At 36.7% G+C, this 26,363-nt stretch overlaps 2 protein-coding genes across 2 annotated transcripts in view; both read left to right on the top strand.

Annotated features, from left to right (window-relative positions):
* Positions 1 to 2,362: 2,362 nt before the first annotated feature.
* LOC131801845 (transcription factor mef2A-like) lies at positions 2,363 to 8,099 on the top strand. The gene is made up of 2 exons (XM_059120836.1): positions 2,363 to 3,045; positions 6,227 to 8,099. Exon 2 carries the CDS (start codon positions 6,270 to 6,272, stop codon positions 8,097 to 8,099), a length of 1,830 nt encoding a protein of 609 aa, XP_058976819.1. The 5' UTR covers positions 2,363 to 3,045; positions 6,227 to 6,269.
* A 4,083-nt stretch (positions 8,100 to 12,182) lies between these two features.
* The window catches only part of LOC101891507 (uncharacterized), a 77,053-nt gene continuing 62,872 nt past the window's right edge, over positions 12,183 to 26,363 (top strand). The window contains exons 1-2 of the mRNA XM_059120835.1: positions 12,183 to 14,481; positions 15,427 to 18,488. Coding sequence (XP_058976818.1) covers positions 12,183 to 14,481; positions 15,427 to 18,488 — 5,361 coding nt within the window. The remainder of the gene's footprint in view (positions 14,482 to 15,426; positions 18,489 to 26,363) is intronic.

The raw sequence follows: 26,363 nt of genomic DNA, 5'->3' as shown, positions 1-26,363 counted from the left end.
TTACCCCGAACTAATTTTTCAATATTTGCCGAATGGAATATTGCGATATGTTCAGCACACGAACCATTTTTCGGCCACTGCGACGCGGGTTTCGATCAAATCGCTTTTCTACTTTTCGAGCCATTTCTTCCGTCCACTTCCTTGACGTCGGGCTACGCTACCAGTATCACGGTAACGAAAGATGTTACGAGACATAACGAGACTCTAACGATAGCCACTTGTGGTTTTCCAGCCAAATATTAAGAAATCGCACTATCACGCTTGAATTTCATCACGAATAACTTTTTTTCTGGAAAATTCTCACCAAAATGCTTTTGTACGCTTGTAAACAATATAATAAGCTTGCACTGAAATAATTTTAACAGCTGTCGGACGAGAGGCGTAGAAATGACAGCAGTCTGAAGTTGGTTGCTGTTTTTTTCATCTCACCCTGTATATATTTTTTTGCTTTATCCAATACCAAATTTAGTAACATTTAGCAGACATATCCAAAACAATCTACATCTCTCTATCCCAGACTCCAACAGTGATCCAAAATTAGTACTATTTAGTACTTTCCGAACCATTGTAATGCACATTTGCAAAACTACCTCCATACCTCAATCCCAGATTCCAACAGAACCCTCAATATCAAATTTACGAGTCCAGCCCTATTTCTTCACCCTATACCAGACTTAGTACTATTCAGTAATTTTTGTACACATTTCAAAAACCACCTCGATCTCTCAATTCCAGCTACCAACAGAGACCTTAATATCAAATTTCGGGGTTCCAGTTCTATCCCATCACCCAGTACCGAAATTAGTACCATTTTGTACTTTTCGTACAAATATATTACACATTTCCAAACCTCTGCCAATTCTCAGATACCATCAGCAATCTAAATATCAAATTTCAGAATAGTATCTCTATCCCTTCCATATTTAGTAACATTTAGTACTTTTTGTACAATTATAGTTCACTTTTCCGAAACCACTTCCATATGTCCAGGCAAAACATAGAAAGTTACCCTAATAACAAATTTTGGGTTGAAAGCACTATATGTTCATCCAATACCAAATTGTACCAAATATAATAACATTTAGTATTTTTTGGGCATTTGTAGTACCTATTTCCTAAACCATTTCTTTATCACAAACTAACCACCAACAGGAACCCCAAAATCATATTTTCGAAACACCAGCTTTTTCCGTTGACCCAAAATGGAATTGTGCCACATTTAGTACAGTTCTAACACTCAGCAATCCAGTAGAAATTTGACTCTACTGGGTCGTCAAACACATGGTACCCATATATAGTAACTTTTAGTACTTTTCGTACCGTTCTAGTTAGAATTTCCAGATACCCAGCCTTGTCTGACGCTTCGGATAAAGAGTGACCCTCACTCAAGATTTCAAGATTCTAGCTTCAGCCGTTTGGTCTTGGAATAGGGTCTTAGGAAGTCTAATTTCGATAAATTCAATGGTTACAAGAGAGTTGGATAAAGCTGCTCTTGTAAGACACTCAAACTGGATGTCGAACGAAAAACCCAACCCTAACGATTTCAAGACGTCATGCGATCCACGTATACATCTTAATTATTAATTTTATTTTTTATAGAAAAACACAAACTCAAACATATCTTAACGATCGCCAGCAATTATCACTGAGAATTTTCTGCCATACTTGAGAACTTTTTCCCTTGGCACAATGAGGAGCTTCGTTTTCTTTATTTTTTTGCTGCTGCTGTGTGAGCTCTGCAAATTACAGAGTACACCAAGGTAACTAACTATGAATGAAAAATCAGCCCAGCATTGTTAAAGAAACGAAGCTCAAGCTAAAAAAAAGAAAAAAACTCCAAACCCTAAAAACAAGCTCAAGTTTGTATGAAGAAAAAAACACGCTCATCCGTACTTACTGTGCTGCTGGTGTGGAAAACAAGAGCTTAAGACCACAACAAAAAAACAAAAACGACAGAAACTGTCTTCGAAAACAATAACTTTAGTAATAATGAAGCTACTGCCAGCCATGTCTTCTCTGCCTGCCATGGCAAACGACGACAACAAATTTCCCCCTTTTTGTCATTTTTTCTCAGAGCTGCTATCATCACCAACCGCAGACAGACAGCTCATCACAACCACCCGGCTTGAATTGAAGCCCGACTTGGTCGATGGACATTTTTAAGTTAGTTTACTTTCAAATGTCTTCGAGAACGGACGCGTTTTCCTTAAAACAAAAACGTAATTTAGCAAACGGAAGAGAGCCAGAAATTCTAAAATTTGAGTGAAATACAGAGAAACACACAATTTCACATAAAATTATTCAACTCCCAGCAAGGCAATCGAGCGTAACAACCCTCAAAAAATGAAAACACAGCCAAATGACCAAAACATGATCAGGATCACAAATAATGTTTAAGTGGCTAGCTTCACATTGTTGTAGTTATTGTTATTGGAAAATCGATCACCTGTGACATGTGTGTGTGTTTGTGTCTGTTTTATCTAAAAGTCAACACAGGGAGTCCTTAGCATTCCCTCTTTCTCTCTCTCGCGCTCATTTAAATGATTATCCTTTTTTGGGGTAGCGTGTGTTAAGGAGTGAACACCTGTACACCTGTTGTGATCACATTTTCCGCTGCTGGTCTTTTCGTTCGAATAATAAATGACCAAAATAAAAAAGGAAATTGCCTGTGGGAACAAGTGCCTGAATAAATGTATGAGTAAAGAAGTGGTGTGTGTGCGAGTGTATTTGTGAAAACATTGTTTTGCATAATACTTAAACAATTTGTAAAAATTTCCCACCAAAACGAAAGAAGTAGCAAATAAATGATAAGGAAATGTTAAAAAACGGGCCAAACACAAAAGAAGTAAATACAGCAATAAAGAAAAAAAAACAAGTTTGAAAAAAAAAGAATTCAACAATAATATGCAAATAAGTTATGCTAGTTTCGAAAAAAGAGAGTAAAACAGTGTGAGAGTGTGTGAAAAAAAATTATCAAACTAATTGGAATCTCCAACTTGGATACAAACTGAACTGAATAAATTAGGATAATTACAATTAACAGTGGTAAGTAGAAGTCGCACAATGACAAGTGGAATGAGTCGTTAGTATTCAAATTTAAGATAGCTGTGTAAGGAATTTTGATTCTTATTATTTGGAATAAAACTAACAATTGGTTGTTTCGGTCTTAGATGATTATCTAATATCTACACTGTGTTTTGTAAAATATATCCGTTAATTAAATTAAATTCAGATTTTGCATGAGGTGTCTATAGGAAAACAGAATCTACGATTTGGTGGTAGATGAAAAAATAAAAACTTTTTAAAATAAAATATAATAACAAAATAAAGCAATTAGCTGACTTTCTGAAAAAAATATTGGCTCATAAACTTCCAAGCGAAGCATCTTAGGCAAGGATCACTTAATTTGCAAATGGGGTGAAATAAGGCGTGATTTTTGGAAAACCGAAAAATACTAAAAGGCGCAAAATGGCAGGGAACTGTTATTGAGCGACCGGAAATGCCATAAAAATGTGAAATATTTTACGGTGGTCACACTCTGTGCGAAGGGGTGAAATTTTGCAAACTTGTTTACAGTATGGAAAGTACTTCTATATCTATAAAAGAGGAAAATGTTTGTTTGTAATTTATGGAGTCGAAAACCGCTGAACAGATTTTCCTGAAAATGTCCAAGTATAGTACAACATCGCCTGAAAGTAACATAGGCTATATACATTTTTGAAATACCACTTGGAACTGGAGATATAGCATCAGAATCGGAGGTACCTCCCAAAAAATTAGTTTTTGAATACATATATCTATTGATCGATTACAGATACAGTCTCCAAATTTGGAATGAGTGACGGGATTTGATCAGAAAATAAATTTGACAAATTATATTGAAATCGGTTCAGATTTGGATATAGCTCCCATATATATTTTCCATCGATTTCGTTTACTTGATGCCCCAAACACGATATATATGTTCGATTCCAATGGAATTTTAAATGTGTGACGGGATTTGATTAGAAAATAAATTTGTCAAATTATATTGAAATCGGTTCAGATTTTTTCGGCCGATTTCGTTTATTTGATGCAACAAACACGATATGTACGATTCTAATGAAATTTGGAATATGTAACGGGATTTGGATCAGAAAATAAATTAGTCAAATTATATTGAAATCGACCATATATATTATCGGCCGACTTCACATATTTGATGCAACAAACACGATACGTATGTCCGATTCCAATGAAATTCAGCATGAGTGACTAAATTTGGTACAAAAATAAATTTGTCAAATTATATTGACATCGGTTAAGATTTAAATATAACTCCCTTATATATTTTAGATCGATTTAACATATTTGATTCTTCAAACACGATAGGTATGTCTAATTACAATGAAATTTGCAATCATATGTGACGGAATTTAGAACATAAAATTGTCAAATTATATTGAAATCGGTTCAGATTTGGATATAGGTTCCATATATATATTTCGGCCGATTTCATGTATTTTATGCATCATACACGATATGTATGTCCGATTTTAATGAAATTCAGAATGTGTGGCAGAGATGACGGAATTTGGTACAAAAAAATCTAAATTATGTTAAAATCGGTTGAGGTATGGACATAGCTCCTATATATATTTTCGGCCGATTTTACATTTTGCAGCAAACACGATTCCAATGAAATTCGGAATAAGTGAATATCAAAATGTGTTGTGGAATAAAAATTAATTTTCCAAATTATATTGAAATTGTTTGAGGTTTGGATACACCTATATTTAATCAAAAAACAAAAAAAAAACAAATTTCAATGAAATATGAAAGGTGTGAAGTAATTTGGTCCAAAAATAAATGTTGTCAAATTATATTGAAACTGGTTCAGTTTGGGGTATGATTGTGCCTTTGCCATGGTATTATGTTAACAGTAAAAAACTACACAAACATTTAATTGAGGATACGATTATTATGACGAAGAATGTTGCTACCTCGAACTCTCTAATAGCAATAGAAATTCCACTCAACTTCCAAAGATTGCAGTTTCCAGCATGCTTGGCTTTTGCTATGAAATTAATATATCCGAAGGACAAACTCTTCGTGTATGCGGACTAAATTTCGCATGTTCGTGCTTTTCTCATGGACATTTGTGCCTGGCATGTTCACGCATTGATAGACCGAGCGATTTGTTTGTTTACGCATCAAAGTCTTACAATAATTTTTTTTTTAAATTCTTAAATTTGTTTTATTTATTTTTTAAACCACAAAATATTCATTTATTAAATTTTGAATGAATATAAAATCAAAAGGGGTAGCGAAGCGCACCAGGTTCAGCTATAACGGTATAAAACGATCATAAAATCCGAAATAAGCATCCGGTTCTTTTCATACTTCACATATCCCATTATTTCTACTAACAAATTAACATGGACAGACGGAAAAACATAGCTAGATCAACTCAATTCGGGGATACAGGATATAACATCTTATGTCCATGACCAAACTTATAATAACACAAACGCGTAGTGTTGTAGGATATAAATACTGTGAAAAGTAAAAATACAAAATTCCTAAAAAAGTCAGGAAAAAACCCACTTGAAATTCAACTTAAAATTGCGATCATCGTCCGAAAAGTAGAATTCTTCGAGGATATGAAGGAATTTATATTCTGACAAATTATTTATGGTGATTTGTATAGCTCCGAATCTTTGTCCTCTGAGTGGAAAGCCTGTGAGCCGTTCTTCAGCATTGTCGTTGTCTTCTATCCTTATATTAAATTCATAGGGTGGTCACATTTCCGCATGATTTCAAATTGGAATAGTTGTTGTCGCTTGACAAACGAAGTAATCAATACAATCTTCTTATAAAATTTAATAACAAAAGCACGTCGCAACCTAAAATAATTCTCCAAAAAATTTCAAAATATCTCGTGTGAAAAAAATATTCTTGTAAATATAACGGAAGCGGATATAAAACTTTTCAAATTCTGTTCCGTTTCATTGCCAACATGAAGACATGAACCTATTCCAAAGATAAATGAATGAGAATGTCAGAAAGAGGGGAATTGGTATTCAATGAAGCATTTAAAGCTCATTGACTTGAATTTATTGGCCATACCAAAGAAAAATTGGGGTTGGGAGCTGCAAAGAGCGAACCCTCTTGTAAACAACTGTTGAATTCGGAAATAATTTTTATTGGTAAATTAATGGATTTATTTTTTTTAATTTAATTTCAGTTTAAAATTACAAAATGTCGAAAATCGAAAGAAATTTAAGACCATGATAAGTTTGGATTCCTTAAGTCTGGCAACTACGAAAAATCAACCAAATTCTGTGACAAGAAAAATTCAAACAATTGACGAATTGTTGCCTGAAAAAGTGATCATTTGCTTGCCCAAAGCCCTGACAGAAATGACAACAAATAAATGTCATCGACAACAGCAGCAGCAGCAACAACAACAACAGCCTGAAGGCCAACATCAAAAACAATGTCAACAACAAAAGCCATTGGATTTGTTAAAGACTGATGAAGTTGTTGTCATTCGAGGAGATGTAGAGTCGTCCATTTCGTTGGTGGCTGATGGAAATGAAGACATGATTGAAAACCTCAACAGCAAAAGCAACAATAACAACAAAAGAATACCAACAACAATTGTCGACAACAACACCACTACCACCACCGCAGCCACAACAATCAACAAAGGCCATACAATGGCAAAGCAACAAGAACAACAACGGCAACAGCCTGAACCTGAACTGTCGTCTTTCGAGTGTTGCAAGACTGCAATGGCAAAGTGCAATTGTGGCAAAGGCGGCAACAACAATAACAACAACACCAGCTACACAACCACCGCCAGCACCAACACCATCACCGACATCAACATCTGCAATTGTATTTCTGTGGAAAACAATGGCAACATCAATACAGCCGCATTAAATTCGGTTAACAACTGCGTCAACAACAGCAATAGTAGCAACAACAACAACAATGGAAGTGGCAACAACTACGGCGGCGATAACAATGGTAAACAGGAACAGCAACAATTAAACTTGGCCCGAACAAATAAACCAAATAATGTTGGCTTTAATGGAAACGTGGCCGGGGCAATACCACCCTCTTCTCCACCACCCCCTCCTCCCGCGCCACCAATGCCATCGGCAGCAGCAAAAACAATTGCTGAGGCCACAACAACAACAAAAGTATCTCATGACACCACTAACAAAAGTCACCACCACCAACATTCACAAAGTTGGTCTAATGCTGGCATGGGCACTGATAGCGGAATTCTCGTTGGCGGTGGTGACAGAGTGACTGATAGTGAAGCTATGCCCCCAGAGCAAGCATTAAAACCATCCACAGTGGTGGCAGCTTTAAAATCAATTGGACATAACTATGGAGACGGCAAAGACAACCAGCCAACAAATACCGAAAGGGCCAGTCATAGCAATGCTGATGTTTGGGATTCCAATAGTTTTGCTGGTGGCCATGTGGATGATAACTGTCGACGTGGTGATGTTGCCGGTGGTGGTGGTGGTTGTAGTTATCGTTGTCACCCAACAAATGCCAGCAATGAAAACAATAAACACTCCACTATTCAATGGAACAAAAACAACAACAACAACGCCAACGAACAAAGTAGCAGTGCAACGGTTCAGTGCGTTTTGTCAACACGCGACGTTGTGCCAACTGGAAATATTTCTACAAAGCCCAAAGAGAACATTGACGCTAACGCATTAGCCGGCGTTGACGTTACAAATGTCTCCACCAGTGCTGCTGCCACTGCAGTTCTCACCCCATCACCGGAACCTCCACCACCACCATCGACTACAGTTATTCCAACATCATTTGTCATGGCTGAATTGTGGCCATCATCCGTTCTGCCATGGAACGGCGCATACGACAACGACAATGCATTCCCAGCCATCGACACTGAAGATCCATTCTTTGGAAATGCACTGGAAAATACACCATTGATGAGGGAGACTTTTAATGGACCCTCTTCCTCAGATGATTCCGTTGATTTAATGTCTTTCACAGAGATTACAAATGAGCCGAGGGCCATGCCCTTAATGGATTCTTGCCGTTGGGAGAACAAAGGTAAGAAATGAATTTCTTAAATAATTTTCATAATTTCAAAAAATCTTGGAATGAGGGGAAATTTTGACCCAAATATTAGTTTATGTTATTAAATGGACAATTGGATCGGAAGAACTCTAGAAACCAAATGGGTTATCTTTAAGTTATCAATGATGAGAATAGTAAACTTCCCCGAAAATTCGAGGGGTTTTGAGTTATTGATTGCAGGTGGAATTTTTGAAATTTTGGATAAGGGTTACCCCTTAGGGTGAGCTGAGGCGAATTTTAACGAAATCTTTAGTTTAAGGGTATGAAAAGTACAAAAAGGCAAAAAGTAGAACAATATTTCTATAACGGTATAGGGACTATCAAGATATATATATATATATATATATATATATATATATATATATATATATATATATATATATATATATATATATATATATATATTTATAATAATAATAATAATAATAATAATAATAATAATAATAATAATAATAATAATAATAATAATAATAATAATAATAATAATAATAATAATAATAATAATAAAAATAAATAAAATAAAAATATACTCAATTTAGATGCACTTTTTGGTATAGTTCTAATATTCGGTACCCTAAGGGTTTTGGCCTCCAATAGACAGAATTATCTCAAAATATATGCGATATGGGTATTGCCACCATATAACGAAACCTCCAAACTTTAGGCATATTCAGGATAGACGATTTGATCATGAGTCAATTTTTCACATTGTGAATCGGTCGGTATAAAGAATCGGTCCGGTCGAACGTAATTTTTATACCCTCAGACATATGGCTACCAAGGGTATATATCATTTGAAAAAGGTCAAATTGTGCCTCATCGAAAAACTTGACCCTACGTCTCTTTTGGCAAAATCCGTTCGAGGACACTTGGAGTCAATCTAAAAGTGTCCGTCCGACTGTCTGGCTGGTGCCACAATAACTCTCGAAGGGAGTAACCGATTTGGTCCCAATTTTGTACATCGTAATACTATTGTCAAACTTAGACTAAGTTCGGAAAAGGGCAATATCGACACATTTCATCTGGTACCTCCCCCACAAAAGGTCGAAATTTTCAAAAAAACAAATTAAAAAGTATCAGTCGTTTCCGCCGACAGATGTGGACCCTCAGCCAATGGTCGATTATTTAAATATATTTTCTTTTCTGATATGATTATTCAAATTGTTGACCCTCTGTGGAGTAGGTTCCGAAGGAACGTTTCAATATTGTCCAATAGGCCAATGTTGTCGGACCCAAATAAAGATGATATAAATATTGCAACGTGCCAGGTTTGAACCATGTTGGATACTTCCTTCGCCTTATATGGGATATTTGATCATTTTTAGGAGAAGTGGACCGATATATCCCATCTTTACTCCAGACTTTGGGTTAATAAAAATATTATGATGTGCGAAATATGAAGAGAACCGGATGATTATTTTGGATTTTATAATCGTTCTGGTTATTAAAAAACTTTGATCATTTGTGGGAGAGGTAACAGAAGGAATGGTCCGATCTCTACTATCTTTATAACAAATCTTGTGTTCAAAGAAGTACTGAGATTTGTCAAGTCTGAATGGAATCTGATTTCGCGTTTAATGAGCTTCAAGAATATTCAAAATGTTAACCCTTTGGGGTGGAGGTCCGATAAATCCCATCTTCACAACAGACCTTGTGTAAGTAAAAATAATGGGATGTCTGAAATTCGGACTCATACATCATATTTTATAAGAGTTATAATTATTCAAAATTTTGACCTTTTGTGGGGGAGGTACTAATATTGTCCATTTTCGCACCTGACCTAGCATCGATGAAAATATTAGGATTTGCAAAGTTGGAGCAAAATCGGATTACTCTTTCTCTTTCTGTGCAATAAAATATATTCTGAGAAAAATTTAGATCTTTTGTGGGGGAGATACCAGAAGGAGTGAACCGATATTGTCCCATCTCCGAACTCGATCTTAGTTTGATAATAATATGACGATGTATCAAGTAAGGATCAAATCGGAAAAAGCATCAAATTTTAGAATAAGTTTAGATTTGTTCGAATTGGTCACCTCGGGCACGAATTATGGCCTTCAAACGGCGAATGAAACTGTCACACGCTACCCGAATGGCTATTCCCGGCAAAACGTTTGCTTGAGTTGATCGACACTTCGGTATTTTTTAGTGCCAACCTTGCTTTCCAAAATACCCCAGACACAATAGTCCAACGGATTGGTATTCGGAGATTTTGGTGGCCATTGTGCGCTGAAAATGAAGAGAGGAACCTCATTTTGTAACCATTCTTGGGTGGCGCGTGCTGAGTGCGTTATTGCTGAGTCCTGTTGGAATGCCCAAGGTCTGCGGCCAAAATGTTTGCGTGTCCAAGGCTTTAATACAACATTCAGAATATTTTCGCGGTAATATTCGGCGTTTAGTCTGATGCCACGGTCGATTAATACGAGCTGAGAGAGACCATCGGCTGTTATGGCGGCCCACACCATCACCATGGTCGGTGCTTGAGTTCTGGAGGCCAACCGAGGGGCACATTTCCAGCTGACCTCTTTGGCAAGTAAACACGATCATTTTGTTTGTTTACAAACTGCTGGGCAACGAACGTTTTCTCATAGGAGACAGAGAAAACCAAATTCGGCAGTTAACCACTTTCGGCCAAGCGAAGCAACTCTTTAGCTCTTTGGAGTCTACTTTCTTTTTTTTTGCAGTGTAAGTTCTTGCACTTTTTGTAATTTTATTGGCTTTACCCCGAGGACATTTTTCAATATTTGCCGAATGGAATATTGCGATATATTTAGCTTACGAGTCATTTTTCGGCCACTGCGACGCGGGTTTCGATCAAGCCGCTTCTTTACTTTTCGAACCATTTCTGATGATGTTGCTGTTTTCTTTCGTCCACTTCCTTGATGTCGGGATGCGCGATGGTACGAGAAGCAAAAGATTTTTTCACATTTAAATGCTGGAGTGCTCTAACTATAAAGAAATCACACCACCACGCTTGAATTCTATCACGAATAACTTTTTTTCTGGAAAGTTCTCACCAAAATGCTTTTGTACGCTTTTAAGCAATATAATGAGCTGTCACTGGAATAATTTTAACAGCTGTGCGGACGAGTGGCTTGGAAATGACAGCAGTCTGAAGTTGGTTGCAGTTTTTCATTTCCCCCAGGCTCGTGAGCTGGAAAGCAAGGTTGGCACTAAAAAATACCAAAGAGTCGACCACGTCAAGCAAGCGCTTCATCGGAAATGTGCCTTAATACATAAAGAGCAGAGTAACATTCGGGTAGCGTGTGACTGTTTCATGGGCTGTTTGAAGGCCACAATTCGTGCCAAAGGTGACCAATTCGAACAAATCTAAATTTATTCTAAAATTTGATGCTATTTCCGACATATTTTGCTTTCATTAAAAATATAATTAAAAATTATGGCTTTTGACTTTGTTGCAGGTTTTTTTTACCTCACCCTGTATGTACCTACATTGCAAGGATTCCAAGGAAACATAATTTGAAATTAAAAAAAAAAAATGTGGGACTTGCCCACACTATTTGGGTTACTTTGAGACGCAAACTTTCATAGCCCAGATACACGACTCCGCTTTAATATTCTACTGGTGTTTTTCTGAAATTATGGAAAAAATTGCATTTTGTCATCCAGCGAAATTTACGTTCTACAAATTTGACCTTTCTCAATATTTTCTATCTTATTCCCGCAATTTAATTTCATTAATTAAGCAATTAATGAACTAGTTCCTAACATTCGCTCAAACTGTGTTAAAGCTATTTAAAAAAAATTGTAGTCAAGAGTTTTCTTTTTCAAGAAATTAGAAAAATGCAAAAAAAAAAGAGAAATAAATGATCCCTTGGCACTGCTAACCCACATCAATTCCCATAACTCTCCCCTCCCACCGTATCTGTCCCCTTTGTGGTCTATCCATCTCCTTCACACCGACATCTCAAAATTTTCATTTCTATTCGTTTGGCAATTAATTATTTCAAATACTTATGTTTACTTTTTCACATTTTGCAGAAGTCAATGACTTTTCAATATTCTCTCAAGGACTTGTGGAGAAGACAAATAATTTCATACAAGACATGTCTGGAATAGCTAATGATGCTGATGCTGCTCCGACTGTCGCTGATGACGGTGGTGATGATGACAATTCGTTGAAGACGAAAAACTCGGCCAGCAATTTTATGCCGGGCCATTTAGGCGGTGGTGTTACAACAATTTTTTGCGATTTAAACGAAACACTGGAGGAACAAAATCTTTTGGAAAGTAAGGAGATACCAGAACCACAAACGATGGGTGAAATTCGAAGTGAGTGCAAAAATGATAATAAAAATCAGCAGCAACAACAACACGACCAACAAATGGTCAACGCAAACTTAATGGTGGGCAGCGTGGAATGGGTAAAGGTGGAAAAGCCAGAGACGGAGAAGGTGAATGAAACAAAAACACCAGTTACGTGTGTAAATGTACACTTAAATAGTCATAGACAAACGACAGACGTTGTGGAAGTGGTAGTGGAAAGTGACAGCAAAAACGACGTTGACCGAGGTAGTGTGGGCAGCGCAGCTGGCGTTGCCAGAGAGGCTGGCAGTGGAGAGCTTTGGTCAATGACAGCAACAGCAGCGGCAGTGGCATGCGCAGAGCTGCCATTGCCAGTGAAAGAGACATGTCAAAACATAACAGCGATTAGTAGTAGACGACAAGTGACAAAGTCAGAACCACCAGTGGATGAAGTAGAAAATACAACAATATTGCCAACTAGTTGTTGTTGTTCGTGTTCTATACCATCACACCACACAGAGAGGAATTTGGCATTATCCTCTCATCATCATCACTCATTGAATGCCAATGGAGAGAACTCACCACAACAACGATTCTCTATTTGTCACAACAGCAAATCCTTGCCAAGAGCGGAGGAGAGTAAAGAAAATCTACAACAACAGCAACATTGCCACCAACCATCCGCCAGTGGTGCGTATACGTTAAGGGAATTTGCAAAATGTCTGAAACCATCAGCAGACGAGGATGAAAAAATCATCGTCGTCGTCGTCGCCGATACATACACATCGCCAGCTAAAACATTCAAATCAAAAAGTGAAAATTTGCAAAATTCAATCGAAGAAAATCGAAATGAAAAAGAAATTGAATTTGTCAAAGAAAACGAATTAACGGAAATTGTTGTGAAAAATCAAGTGATTCCAGTGCAGGGTAGAAGTGAAACAATTCAATTCTTCCAAGAAAATAAAAGTGCTTCGTCTGTTTTATGTAATGATATACTAAAAATTTCTCGGGATATAGTCGATGGGAAAAGTGAAGAAAATCCTCTGGAAATAGAAGAGAAAAAATTTGAGAAAAAAGAAAATTTTGAAAATTGTGAATATTTTTTGGCGTTGAGACGTGGAGAACACCAGACGACCTGTGTCGAAAAAGCAGACCAGACAATTGTAGACAACAAAGAACTGCTGACGACAGAGACGGCCATCAGTAGTGCAGGGCTAAAGAAAAAGGATACACAATTCAGTGGCCCTGGAATTCGTGGGAATTTGGAGAACTGTCAAATTCGTGCGGAAAATTCGGAAAATCGAAGAATTTTGGAAAATTGTGAAATTTCCTACGCGGACGAGAGTAGGGAAAAAATCTATACCAACAAAAATTGTTCATTATCATCATCATCATTGTCCTCATCATCGGCAGGAACACCACCAGCAGAAGGACCACCAACAAAGTTAGGACTTTGTGTTGAAAATAATGTATGGTGGACGACAAAAAACGAAGGCCAGCAGCAGGTGACGACGAAACGACAAGGTAACAACGATTTCGACGACGACGAAGCCAACGTCAACGGCATCGAAAACGACGACGACCAGCAAAGGCAATGTGACAAGACAAAGGAATATTTAAATACAACAACAAATCGAGAATACACAATATTTAAGAGCAGTGAGAATAACAACAACAACAAGAAGACCAACAACAAATCAGCAAATCTTAATGAAAATCTAAATAATGATGAAGTATGTGGTCAAAGGACTAAAACATATGGCATTACATTAACAAAATCCCAAGAACCCAAACAACAACAAGACGAGGGTCACATAAAACTCTTGGAGGGTGGTGGTCCCCCCAACGATAACACCCATCATAGCCAAAAGCATTATCTCGTTGAGCATGATGATGATAGATTGCCCAAAAATTTATTTATAGAACAAAATAGACCTCACCAACGGCGTGGGAAATTCCCCGAAGAACAGAAAGATAAAGAAGTTAAAGAGAAATATGAATATGTTCATCAAATAAATGTACACAATTTTGGAAATCAAGAAATTCTTGGAAATCAAACAACAGAAAATGCAACTGGGGTCCAGGAAAGTAATACAACTAGTATTGATATCCCAAAAGGAAAGTCTAAATATTTAAATAACCAGAGAGAGGAAGATATTCAAGTAAATCAAGAAAAAGTTCATAAATTCTATGAACAAATACCTGGAAATTATGAACAAGGTGGCGTTACTTTAAAAGCAAATGGAGATTGCACAGAAAACCCTATTGGGGATTTAAAAAATCGAAAATTTGTAAAAGAAAGTCGACCCAACACATTCTATGAATTTGTTCCTAAAATAAATGAACAAATTTCTGAAAATAAAGTATTTCCTGAGAACCAAGATATAAATAGATCAGTTGGGATTCAGCAAAATCATCGAACTACTGATAATATCCGGGAAAGCAAATCTAAATGTTTAAATAACCTGACGGAAAAAGAAATTGAAGTAAAAGAGGAAAAATTTCATAAATTTAATGAACAGATACCTAGAAATTATGAACAAGGTGTCTTAATTTCAAAAGCAAATGAAAATTGTATTGACAGTAGCATTGAGGACCAGAAAAATTGGGAATTTGTAAAAGAAACCCAACCAAACAAAATCCATGAATTTGTTCCTAAAATTAATGAACAAATTTCTGTAAATCAAGAAATTTCTGAGTGCCAAGATAGAAATAAATCTCTTAGGGTCCAGGAAAATCATAGAACTATTGATAATATCCAGGAAGGAATATCTAAATGTCTAAATAATCTGAAAGAGAAAGAAATCGAAGTTAAACAAGAAAAAGTTCATAAATTTCATGAACGGATACCTAAAAGTTATGAACAGGTTGGTGTTATTTTAAAAGCAAATGAAAATTGTACTCAAAACTTCAATAAAGATTTTCAAAATCGGGAATTCGTAAAAGAAAACCAAAACTTCACAGAAACCCCAACAAACGAAATTTATGAATTTGTTCCTAAAATAAATGAACAAATTCCTAAAACTGTAAAAGTCTCAAAAATAGAAAATCCTCCCGAAAATAAATCAATATATCAAAGAAATCATAATCCCCGTGACTTGTTAAACAAAAATTCTGAAAATTGTAATTTAGGAATTGTTCATAAAATCAATGAAAAAGTTCATAAAATATTACCTAAATACAGTGAACAAAATTTTAAAGAAAATAACCCAGAAATAAGTCCAGAAAATGAAAAGAAAAATATTTGTAGAGAAATAACAACTTGTGCAATTGTTCATAGAAATAATGAAAAAATTCCTAAAAATTATGAACTTCCGAGAGAAGAGAGTTTGAGTGAGAATCTGGGAAAAGAGAGTGGAAAATCGCGAGATTTTAATAAAAATTTTGAAATTGAAAATATTAAAAATTGTGAACAAATTCCTACTGAGTGTGAACAAATTCATAAAAAGTGTGAACAAATTCCTACTGAGTGTGAACAAATCCATGAAAATTGTGAAAATTTCTCCAAACCTCGAGAAAATTGTTCTGAAAATACTGCCTTGGAAAATTTCGAAAAATATCTGGAAAATCTAAGGCAAAAAAGTTATTTAAAAGAAAATGATAGTAAAACAAAAACAAATCATAGCAAAAACACAATAAAACCGTGTGAAACAGAATCAACAATACAGAATACAGAAAATAATAACAGTAATAAAAGTTGGCAAGAAAATAAGCCCCAAGAAAACGAAGAGAAAGAAAACCAAAAAACATCTGTGAAAAATCTCAGCGAACAGAACGTAAAGGCAAAGCAAGGAAATCAGCAGTTGAGTCAAACTTGGCTTACAAATGAAAATTTTTCGGAAAATCCACAAAAATCTAAATGGGCGATTAAAGAGGAGGGATTAGCCAGACAAAATCCTGAGGAACCCTTGAATAGCGAGGAATTTGAGGCTAGTCAACGTTTAAAACGTCTTTTGAATACCATACCGCCGTTGAAATACCAGACGACATTGGAACCAAAAAAACAAGTTAATAATCAAACTGCAACAACAACAACACCTAAACTAGAACAAGAAGAAGAGTTGAAATCCTTGAATTTGCTTAACAAACAGCAAAAGCCATATAAAGAGCCTCACAGCAGCAACAACAACCACAACGATACGACGACCATTGTTTTGGGGGAAGAAGGCCTTCGATATCTCCATGTTAAGGACAATTCATTTGTTAGTCAAAGTAACCACCCCCTGGTTGTATTAAATTCAAAAGCCACAACAGAAACGCCAGCAACAACAACAACACCAACATCGAAGGCTAACAAACTTCAGGCAGACTGTGAAACAACTTTAGAAAGGTCGTCCTTAACAAAGAAAGTAGAGTATGGGATACCAACACATAAAGGAAATATCCATCAAACCAACAACAACACCTCCCACCCCACCACCACCCACAATGCCAGTATCAGGCCTACAAGTAGCAGTTATGATGTAAAACAAAATACACAAAAAATAGACGATAAAGAAGAAGTGGATGAAACGCATCCAAAGCAGAACCCACAACAAACAAGAATAGCCCAAGAAAACGGAATTCCAAAAACACAAGTGAGCGTTCACAGGGAGCAGCTCCAAACGTCGGATGTATTGGCCAGGCAAACGACAAACTCACCACAGGCATATGTCACAGCCAAGGTAGTGCGTTTGCGCCAACAACAACAGCCTGAGACGACAGTCAGCCATTTGACATTAGACCAGCAAAAGCAACAAACACAACAACGCTCCCACACAAAGCCAACAACGTCGTTAGCAGTAGCAGCAGCGGCGGCGGCCCCAACGTCAGCAGAGCCCAACAGAGACCCCCAAGAGCCAGTGAACAAAAATCACCAACACTTTAGTCATACACAGTGCCAGGAGCAGCGACAGCTCCAACATCAAAAACAGCCAGACAATGGAAATCAAGCAAATGTATCGCCGCCTTGGTTTCCCTTAACCAAAGTTGATTTGAACACCCGCACCCGGGAGAGCTGCGAAGTCTCCACAGAATCACCCACTAAACGGCGTTGCAACCTAAATTTGCAACACATTGTCAATACCAAAGAGTTGCTTAAACGCCAGCAACAACAACAACAAAAACAACACCCAGAGACTGCCTTTGCATCAAGGGATACCCACCAAGAGGAGCCCACATCTGCTGCGGCATATAAAAGTGCATTTGTGCCAACCAAACCGGAAATAGAGCCGCGTTTAATACCACGAAACGGAAATACAGCAGAGACTTGTCTAAATCATAATAATCTCCATACGGCGGCAAGTCAAGCGGATCTTGCAGTGGGTCCAGCTGAGTTTGATACACAACGGTTCAGTGAGTTTTTACAAAAACAATATCAGGGGGAGGAAAGGGAGAACCGAAATAACAATAACAACACCACTACCACTACTACACCACCATTTACGGCTGTTGCTGGTAACAATCTCGGCCAAGAACACGTGTTAACGGAGTTTTTCAGGCCCCTTATCTATCAGTGTTATGATGAGCTGCTACTAGAACAGGAAACCGGGAATTTTAATTCAAATTTTATACAACAACCAATTGTTGCTGAGCAATTTACCCCACCGGTCACCAGGGAAGATGATGCGGACTCAATAAGTTCCACAACTTCATCTCCATGTGGCTGTTTAAATTGTCAGCTTGAAGAAGAAGCAGCAACAAATCAATCCGCAACTTTAACGTCAACATCATCCTCACCTCCACCACCACCTTTACCGGCACGCACAGCCGCCCTGGTTGTCGTTGCAAGACGTTCCCTAGCAAAACCTAACTCTAGCAACAACAACACAAATTCAAACAAAATGCGTGAAGTTAACGGTCAACTGCGTGGTTTACTCAAAAAACCGAATCGTCCACCGCCCGCGCGTAAAAATCGTGTCGTGTTCGATGAGACGCGTAATGAATTTTTCGAAGCCGATTACATTATTCTAATACGTGAGGACTGCGCCTACGACGAGGAGGACGAGGAGCCATGCACGTGCGGCGAACATGAACTGGTGCGTCTCTGCTGTGAGGAGGGCTGTCAGTGTAACTATTCGACGACGGCACCGGCCGCCGCCACAGATGACAGCAATCGTACACCACAGGTATGTACTACTGGTCAGTCATGCAATCGTGAAACACAGAAGAGTTTAATTAGCGGGTAATTATTTTTGGTTATTGAATTTATGTGGTTTTTTGAAATACGGAAGTGATCTGGAGGGCGCACGCGATCGTGATCCAGGTGTTCTATTTCCCTTTTCGAAATGGTGTAATTAGGATTCGTGACAATGTTTGCCCATTCGTTTTCATTAAACGTTTCGTGACAAATTTCGCCCACAAATACGAACTACGCGTCATTTTCGATTGATTCACAGCTAAACATAATTTTTCTGACCTACCTTTTTTTCTTCAATCGTTAATGGTAAATTCCAGCACGTTTCGGGTCGTGCATTATATTTGTTTATATTTTTTGCCCCCATTATTGGCTGGTCTAAGCCAAAACGTTTGTAACATTTGTTTGTGGTCTAAGCAAAAATGTTTCCATTAGACTTTTCTGAGTCGATTTAACACCCTTACTCTGGTTATAACTCTGCATAGAGGTTGTTATTTTGAAGATATCGACAGAATTATATATGGTATGGTATTAGTAAAGTTCGAAATGTATTTACGGGTCAATATTGACAAAGAATTTTTGTTTGGGATTGCAGGAAATTTGCTAGAGTTATTTAGATGAAATAGGCAGATTTTAGGGACACCAAAAACGTGGCTTTTCCAAAAAGTCAATATTTGCCACAAAAAAAAAAAAAAAAAAAAAAAAAAAATAATAATAATAATAATAAATAAATAAATTATAAAATAAATATAAATAAAGTGAAATTTTGGCCAAGCAGTACTTTAATAACCTTCAGCACCACGGGGGAAAACTTAAATTGTAGCGTAATCGAATACAGGTTGGCACCTACACTTTTGGGTTTGCGTTACTTGACGTTAAGCCAGGACCTTTAAAAAGTCGGAAGCTGTATTCTGTTTAGTTGAAAAACTGGCATAGAACATTAAAATACCACATTACCAATGTACATAGTTTCAGTCGTTTTGCCGACTGATGTATATCCTCAGCCAATGTTCGACCCTCTATGGAGTAGGTTCCGAAGGAATGGGCCAATATTGTCCATTTCGTATCGGACCTAAATAAATATGATATAAATATCGCTACGTTCCAGGTTTCGGCTATATCTGCTACTTTCTTCATAACAGAATTAGCAAAATTGGTAGGATGTGTGAAATTTGAAGAGAGTTAGATATTAATTCCGCTTTTTATGGCCGTTTTTTTAATTTTGAAGTTTTGTGGGGGATGTGCCAGAAGGAGCGGACCGATATATACCATCTCAACACCAGACCTTGGGTTAATATATACATATAAAGGAATGGTCCGATATTTACTAACTTTATAACAGATCTTGTGTTGATAGAAATATTAAAATGTGCCAAGTCTGAATGGAATCGGATGTTAATTTCGCGTTTTATGAGTTTTATGGATATTTCAAATTTTGACCCTTTTGTGGGGGAGGTACAAGAAGGATATGACCGATATATCCTATCTTCACAACAGATCTTGTGTTAGTAGAAATAATGGAATGTGTAAAATATAAAGACAACCTGACGCTTATTTCGGATTTTATTAACGTTTTGGTTATTGAAAACGTTGGCGGGAGGTACCAGAAGGAATAGTCCAATCTCTATCGCTTTTATAACAGATCCTGGGTTGATAGAAATATTCAGATGTGCCAAGTCTAAATGGAATCGGATGTTTATTTCGCGTTGTATGAGTCTAATGAATATTCAAAATGTCGACATTTGGTGGGGGAGGTACCAGAAGGAGTGCCCCGAAATATTTCATCTTAGCACCAGACCTTGAGTTAATGAAATTTCTGGGTTGTGTGAAATTTTAAGATAATAGAACCCTTACATCACATTTTATAAGAGTTATAACAAAATTTTGACCCTATGTGGGGGTGGTACTTGATGGAGTAAACCGATATTGTCCATATACGCACCTGAACTAACACTGATGCAAATATTAGGACTTGTAAAGTTAGGAATGGACCGTTATTACCCATTACAGAACTCGATCTAAATTTGATAATAATATTGCGATGTCCCAAATTTGGACCAAATCGGATACTCCCTTCGAGAGTTATCGTGTGCACCAGCCGGGCAGGCTGACAGACGGACGGACATCGCTAGATCGACTACAAATGTTCTGAAAATATCTTACTTTTCTCCGACTACAAAACCAAACGGCAATAAGCCATTGTATAAAAATAATGGGTTAGTACGTTGATTTGTAAGTAGTTACAATTGCCAATAATTGATTAGGAAACCCATTATTTAGCAATGGAGATTTTTGGCTAGGCTAGGCTGATATTCGGTATTTGATGGTTAACGCCACATTTTTTCACGGATTTGTCTAAAATTTTTGTATTTGTAGGTCATGATGGGTTCTAGCTCCGGTGGCCGAACATTGTATGTATATGTCCACGTTTTTGTATAGACCCTACATAATAATACCTCCGAATATTCAGTATTTTAATGATTTTTGTCACATATTTCCACGGATATGTCTAAAAATGGGTAGTTCGTAATGGGTTCTACCTCCTAGATGGCGGAACTTGGTAGGTTAACGTTTTGTTATAGCCCCCATATAATGGTACTTCTTGAAAGTCGGTGTTTTGATGATTTCTGCCATATTTGTTCACGGATTTATCCAAAAATCGGTATTTGTAGTTCGCAATGGGTTCTAGCTACTGTGGCGGAACATTGAAAATCTAGATCTATGTTTTCCTATTTGGCACCAGAATATTTTCGTGATAACATTCGGCATTTATTCTGATGCCACGTTCGATTAATACGAGCCATCACCATGGCCGGCGCTTGAGTTCTGGTAGCCAACCGAAAGTGCACATTTTCAGCTGACCTCTTTGGCAAGTAAACACGATAATTTTGCTTGTTTAAAAACTGCTGGACATCGGAGAAATCCAAATTCTGCAGTTCAGTTCACTTTCGGCCAAGCGAAGCAACTCTTCAGCACTTTTGAGTCTATTTTCTTTTTTGTTGCGGTGTAAGTTCTTGTACTTTTTGGATTATCAATGGCTTTACCCCGGGCTCATTTTTCAATATTTGCCGAATGTAATAATGCGATATGTTCAGCTTTAGAGCCATTTTTCGGCCACTGCGACGCGGGTTTCGATCAAGTCGCTTCTTTACTTTTCGAACCATTTCTGCTGATGTTGCTGTTTTCTTCCGTCTACTTCCTTGACGTCGGGCTACGCTACCAGTATCACGGTAACGAGCGATGGTACGAGACACAAAAGATTTATTCACATTTAAATGCTGGAGTGCTCTAAGGATAGCCACTTGTGGTTTTCCAGCCAAATATAAAGAAATCAAACTATCACGCTTGAATTCCATCACGAATAACTTTTTTTCTGGAAAATTCTCACCAAAATGCTTTTGTACCCTTTAAATAATATAATGAGGAACTGTCACTGGAATAATTTTAACAGCTGTCGGACGAGTGGCTTAGAAATGACAGTTTTTTCACCTCACCCTGTATATTAGATTCTTGTGTCACTAGCGAATCTTTTTTTTGATAGCATCTCAATTTGTAATTAATTTTTCGTCATTGTAAAATTTCCTTTCAACCACGGCTTTAAAATCCTGACCTTATCCAACTTTGGTGTTTTCCACTTTTTTCTCTCTAGGTCACAATGCGCTAGCGCTCTATTGTTTTCATTTATGAATATAAGTTTATTTCCTTTCTATTCATAATGAAATTTCTGTAGTTCAAGTTGCATTCATATCTTAAACATTTTGTTTGTGAGAATACACAGCATGTCTTGCTCGCATCTAACATCAACATCTGAGAACGTGTCCTTGTTTAGATTTTAAAAGCTTTTGATGTTAGGGTGTATGTATGTGTGAGTGTGTGGAAGAAAGTATCTGCCTGCCTCTAAGTACATTAAACAAATCAAATATATGCATCTATAAGAAGACTGTGTTGTTTACATGAAACAGGCAACAACAACGGCAGCAACAACAACACCAACAATATAACAACATGAACTTATATTTTGTTTAGACCATAAACTATTTGCCAACATTGTTTTCAGGGCAAAAGAAGGACATAATAAGGTTTAGAAATAAATGTGAGCGTGTGTTTGCGTGTGTGTGAGTATGAGTGAAAATGTGTTCGTTTTTGGCAGCCTAGTTAATAAATTTTCTTTTGGATTTTTGTTTTTTTTTTTTTCGAAAACAAACAAAAATTTCAATTTGCAATTAACAAGTTTTATTAGATTGGTAGGATATATATTTTGTTGTTGCAGCAGATATACTAAAGAGTTTGTAGTGTTAATCGGGATCTGGCTCGAATTCTAATTCCATGTCGGTAGCCAAATACCTAAGAAGGTGAGTTAGGTAGGTTTGGCAGGGCAGTACCGAATATTGCGTATATTTTCAGCTTTTTTTTTGGCCCTCTTTGGTCAAGGGTGTCAACGTTCTTCAGCTGCAAGGTACATATGGATACATATGAACGAACTTAGCGAACTTTAATCAAGGGTTCGAGAGGCTTTTGATTTAGAGAGAACAGCTGTGATATAATATAGATTCTTTGTTTTCCCATTTTCGCGTTCTAGCTCTACCGCGATTCGAGAGCTATGTAACTATTGCTACAAATGCCGAACTTATGAGTTTCTTGGAGAAGGTTAAGGAATAGTTGGTATTTACCAAGATCCTGAACATGAAAATGGTTGGTAACATACCTAAAGCTGCGGTTAACGAATTCTTTGAAATTAAATAGCTCCGAAATATCCATGCGAGTTAAAGAAAAATCTTTTATCCTATGTTACTCGAATGAGAGAAATATGGTGTTCAACTCTTACTCTTAGAGCATTCTTGATCGTGAGTATGTTTTACTCATAAATTAACAAATCTTAACTCTGCTGAAATTTGGACGTTCCTCTCCGGAGTGCGGTCTTCAAATTTTGTTAAATTTAAAGATCTGCTGATGGAGGTGATTATGTCAAGACACCCTTAAGATGTGCTATGTATGTAGAAGGTATTTTTTTTATAATTCTCCTGCGAATAGAAAAAATATGCGACTCGAGTAGAAGCCAATATGCTTGCCTCGTTTTTCAGTGGAAGAAAAAATTCGCTCGAAGTCGTGCAGATTCTATCCTTGTACTTAGTACTGGTGCTGTATTGATTTTTGTAAACCCACTTCAAAAAAGATAAAAGCAATCCGTACTAACAAAGCATGCGCTAATGTTGTTGCTTTTGTATACAAAAAATAAAATAAAATTTTCCATCCGATTTCACTCTAAGAGTAAACTCTTACTTTTCGGAAAGAATAATAGGAAAATGTTTCTCTTTTCCACCAAAAAAGGATTTAAATTCTTTCATTTTAAAGTTTACCTAGGAGTTGGGAAAAACCACTACACAATGGACTCATATCCAATTTTTGTGTCTAAAACTATTTCAACGTCTCCATATGTAAAGCCCAGAAACCAATAGTGACCACAACATAAAATTTCAGAAATGCAGTTCTTTGTATTGCCAAATTTAGTACCACAGACACCAACAGTCCCATTCATATCAAATTCAGATCAATTTATTACAACTTAGTACTTTTCGAACAATTGTAGTACGCATGTCCAGAACCACCTCCTTCTCTCAACCACAGACCCCAACAGTGCCATCCTGTATCAAATTTCAGGAATTCAGTTCTATTCCTTCAACCAATGCCAAATTTAGAATTTTTCGTACAATTATAGTGTACTTTGAGGATTCAAGCCCTATTCCTTCATTCGATACCAAATTTAGTACCATTCAGTACTTTTCGTGCAAATATGGGTCGCATTTTTAAACCACCGCAAAATCTCAAACACAGATACCATCAATAATTTAAATATCAATTCTCAGAATTTTATATCTATCCCTTCACCCAATACCAAATTTAGTACCATTCAGTACTTTTCGTACAATTTTGGTACACTTTTCCGAAATCACCTCATATGTCCAGGCTACACATGAACAGCGATCCTAATATCAAATTTCACATTTCAAAATCACCTTTTTATCACGAACCACGGCGATAGCAAGGACCCCAATACAAAACTTCCAGCTTCATCTATCCACCCTAAATCAAACTGTTTCAAAATTGAGTACCATTTAGTACAGTTCGCATGCTTAGTACACATTGCCTTCATATATCAAACATACTTATGGCTAGAGAGGGTATATATAATTTGATACGGCCAAAACGTACCTCATCAATATCGGGGCAATATCGGTCCACTCCTTCTGGTAAAACCCCCACAAAGGTTCAACATTTTGAATATTCATGAAGCTCATAAAACACGAAATTAACATCCGATTCCATTCGGACTTGGCACATCTCAATATTTCCATCAACACAATATTTCCTTCTGGTACCTTCCCCACAATGGTCAAAGTTTTCAAAACGATTATAGAATCCGAAATAAGCATTACACAATACACACAAATTACATAATATTTTTATTAATCAAAGGTCTGGTGTGAAATTGGGATAAATCGGTCCACTCTTTCTGGTACCTTCCCCACAAACGGTCAAAATTTTTAGCATCCATGGAGCTCATAAAACGCAAAATTAACATCCGATTCCATTCAGACTTGGTACATTTCAATGTTTCCATCAACACAAGATCCCTTATAAATATGGTGTATATCGGAACATTTCTTCTGCTACCTCTCCAACATAGGGTTCAAGATTTTGAAAAATAAAACGCTCAAAGAAAGCGAAATAAGCATCCAACTCTCTTCAAATTTGGCACATACAAACATTTTTGCTAACACAAGATAAGCTGTAAAGATGATAAATATCAGCGAACCGCTAAATATTTCTTTCAACCAGAAACCTGATATGAATATGGAATTTATGATTCCGCATAAAATTGGATATTAATGTTCGATTTTCTTGCAATTTTGCCAATACCAATGTTTTTATTTGTATTAGATGAAGCATGATGAAAATGGAATACTTCTGTCTGGTACCTCACGCACATATCTCATGTAAATGAAAAGGAAGTAACCATATAGTCCAAACCTGGCACATAGCAATATTTATATCATATTGATTTAGGTCCGATTCGAAATGGACAATATTGGCCCATTCCTTCGGAACCTACTACATAGAGGGTCAAGAATTAGAACAATCATAACAGAAAACAAAATATATTTAAATAATAGAACATTGGCTGGGTGTATACATCAGTCGGCAAAACCGACTGATACCTTTTAACTTGTTTTAAGAGAATTTTAGTACTTGTCTTACCCCTTTAGTACGAATTTTCAAAAAACTCAGTCTTAAAACAAACCTTCGCAACAAGACTGGCCCTTGTTCAAAATTTTTCGGATCTAGCTTAAGCCGTTTCGTCTGGTTGTTGATTTACTACGTATAGAAGACCTTCTATATAAAGAAGACCTGTAGAAAAATCTTTTATGTACATAATACCTATTTAAAGTCTTTTTATTAATTGAAAGAATGGCTTATTTTTCCGAAACACACACAGAGTGATACATTCGCATGTAAATGTCCAGCAACCATTTGGTGTTGCTTTAAATAAATATTAATTTTACAAATTAAAGTTAAACAAAGCCAACTGACCGACTTTCACTCACACACACGCACACCCTGCTATTCACAAGGTTTCCTAGTCATTAAATATAAATATTTTTTCAATGGATTGCGTGACCCTTTGGCAACGTTAACTTCCATTTACGTTATCCTTTATCTTCAACCCTTTTATTTTTTTTTGGTCATGGTAATAATATTTTGTCGCCAATGTTCTTTTTCCGAAGGTGCGAGGAAATTGATTTCAAGGTTCGTTTATGTGTCCTTTAAAGGAGTTTCATTTTTCCTTTCTCGCTTTTGTTTAATTGTT

This window comes from Musca domestica, unplaced genomic scaffold (genome assembly GCF_030504385.1).
Source record: "Musca domestica strain aabys unplaced genomic scaffold, Musca_domestica.polishedcontigs.V.1.1 18, whole genome shotgun sequence".
NCBI classification, from domain to species: Eukaryota; Metazoa; Arthropoda; class Insecta; order Diptera; family Muscidae; genus Musca; species Musca domestica.
This window is presented reverse-complemented; position numbering and strand designations above follow the sequence as displayed.

Excerpts from the sequence above, each read along its gene's own strand:
- LOC131801845 (XM_059120836.1), top strand. The coding sequence starts at position 6,270 with ATGATAAGTTTGGATTCCTTAAGTCTGGCAACTACGAAAAATCAACCA.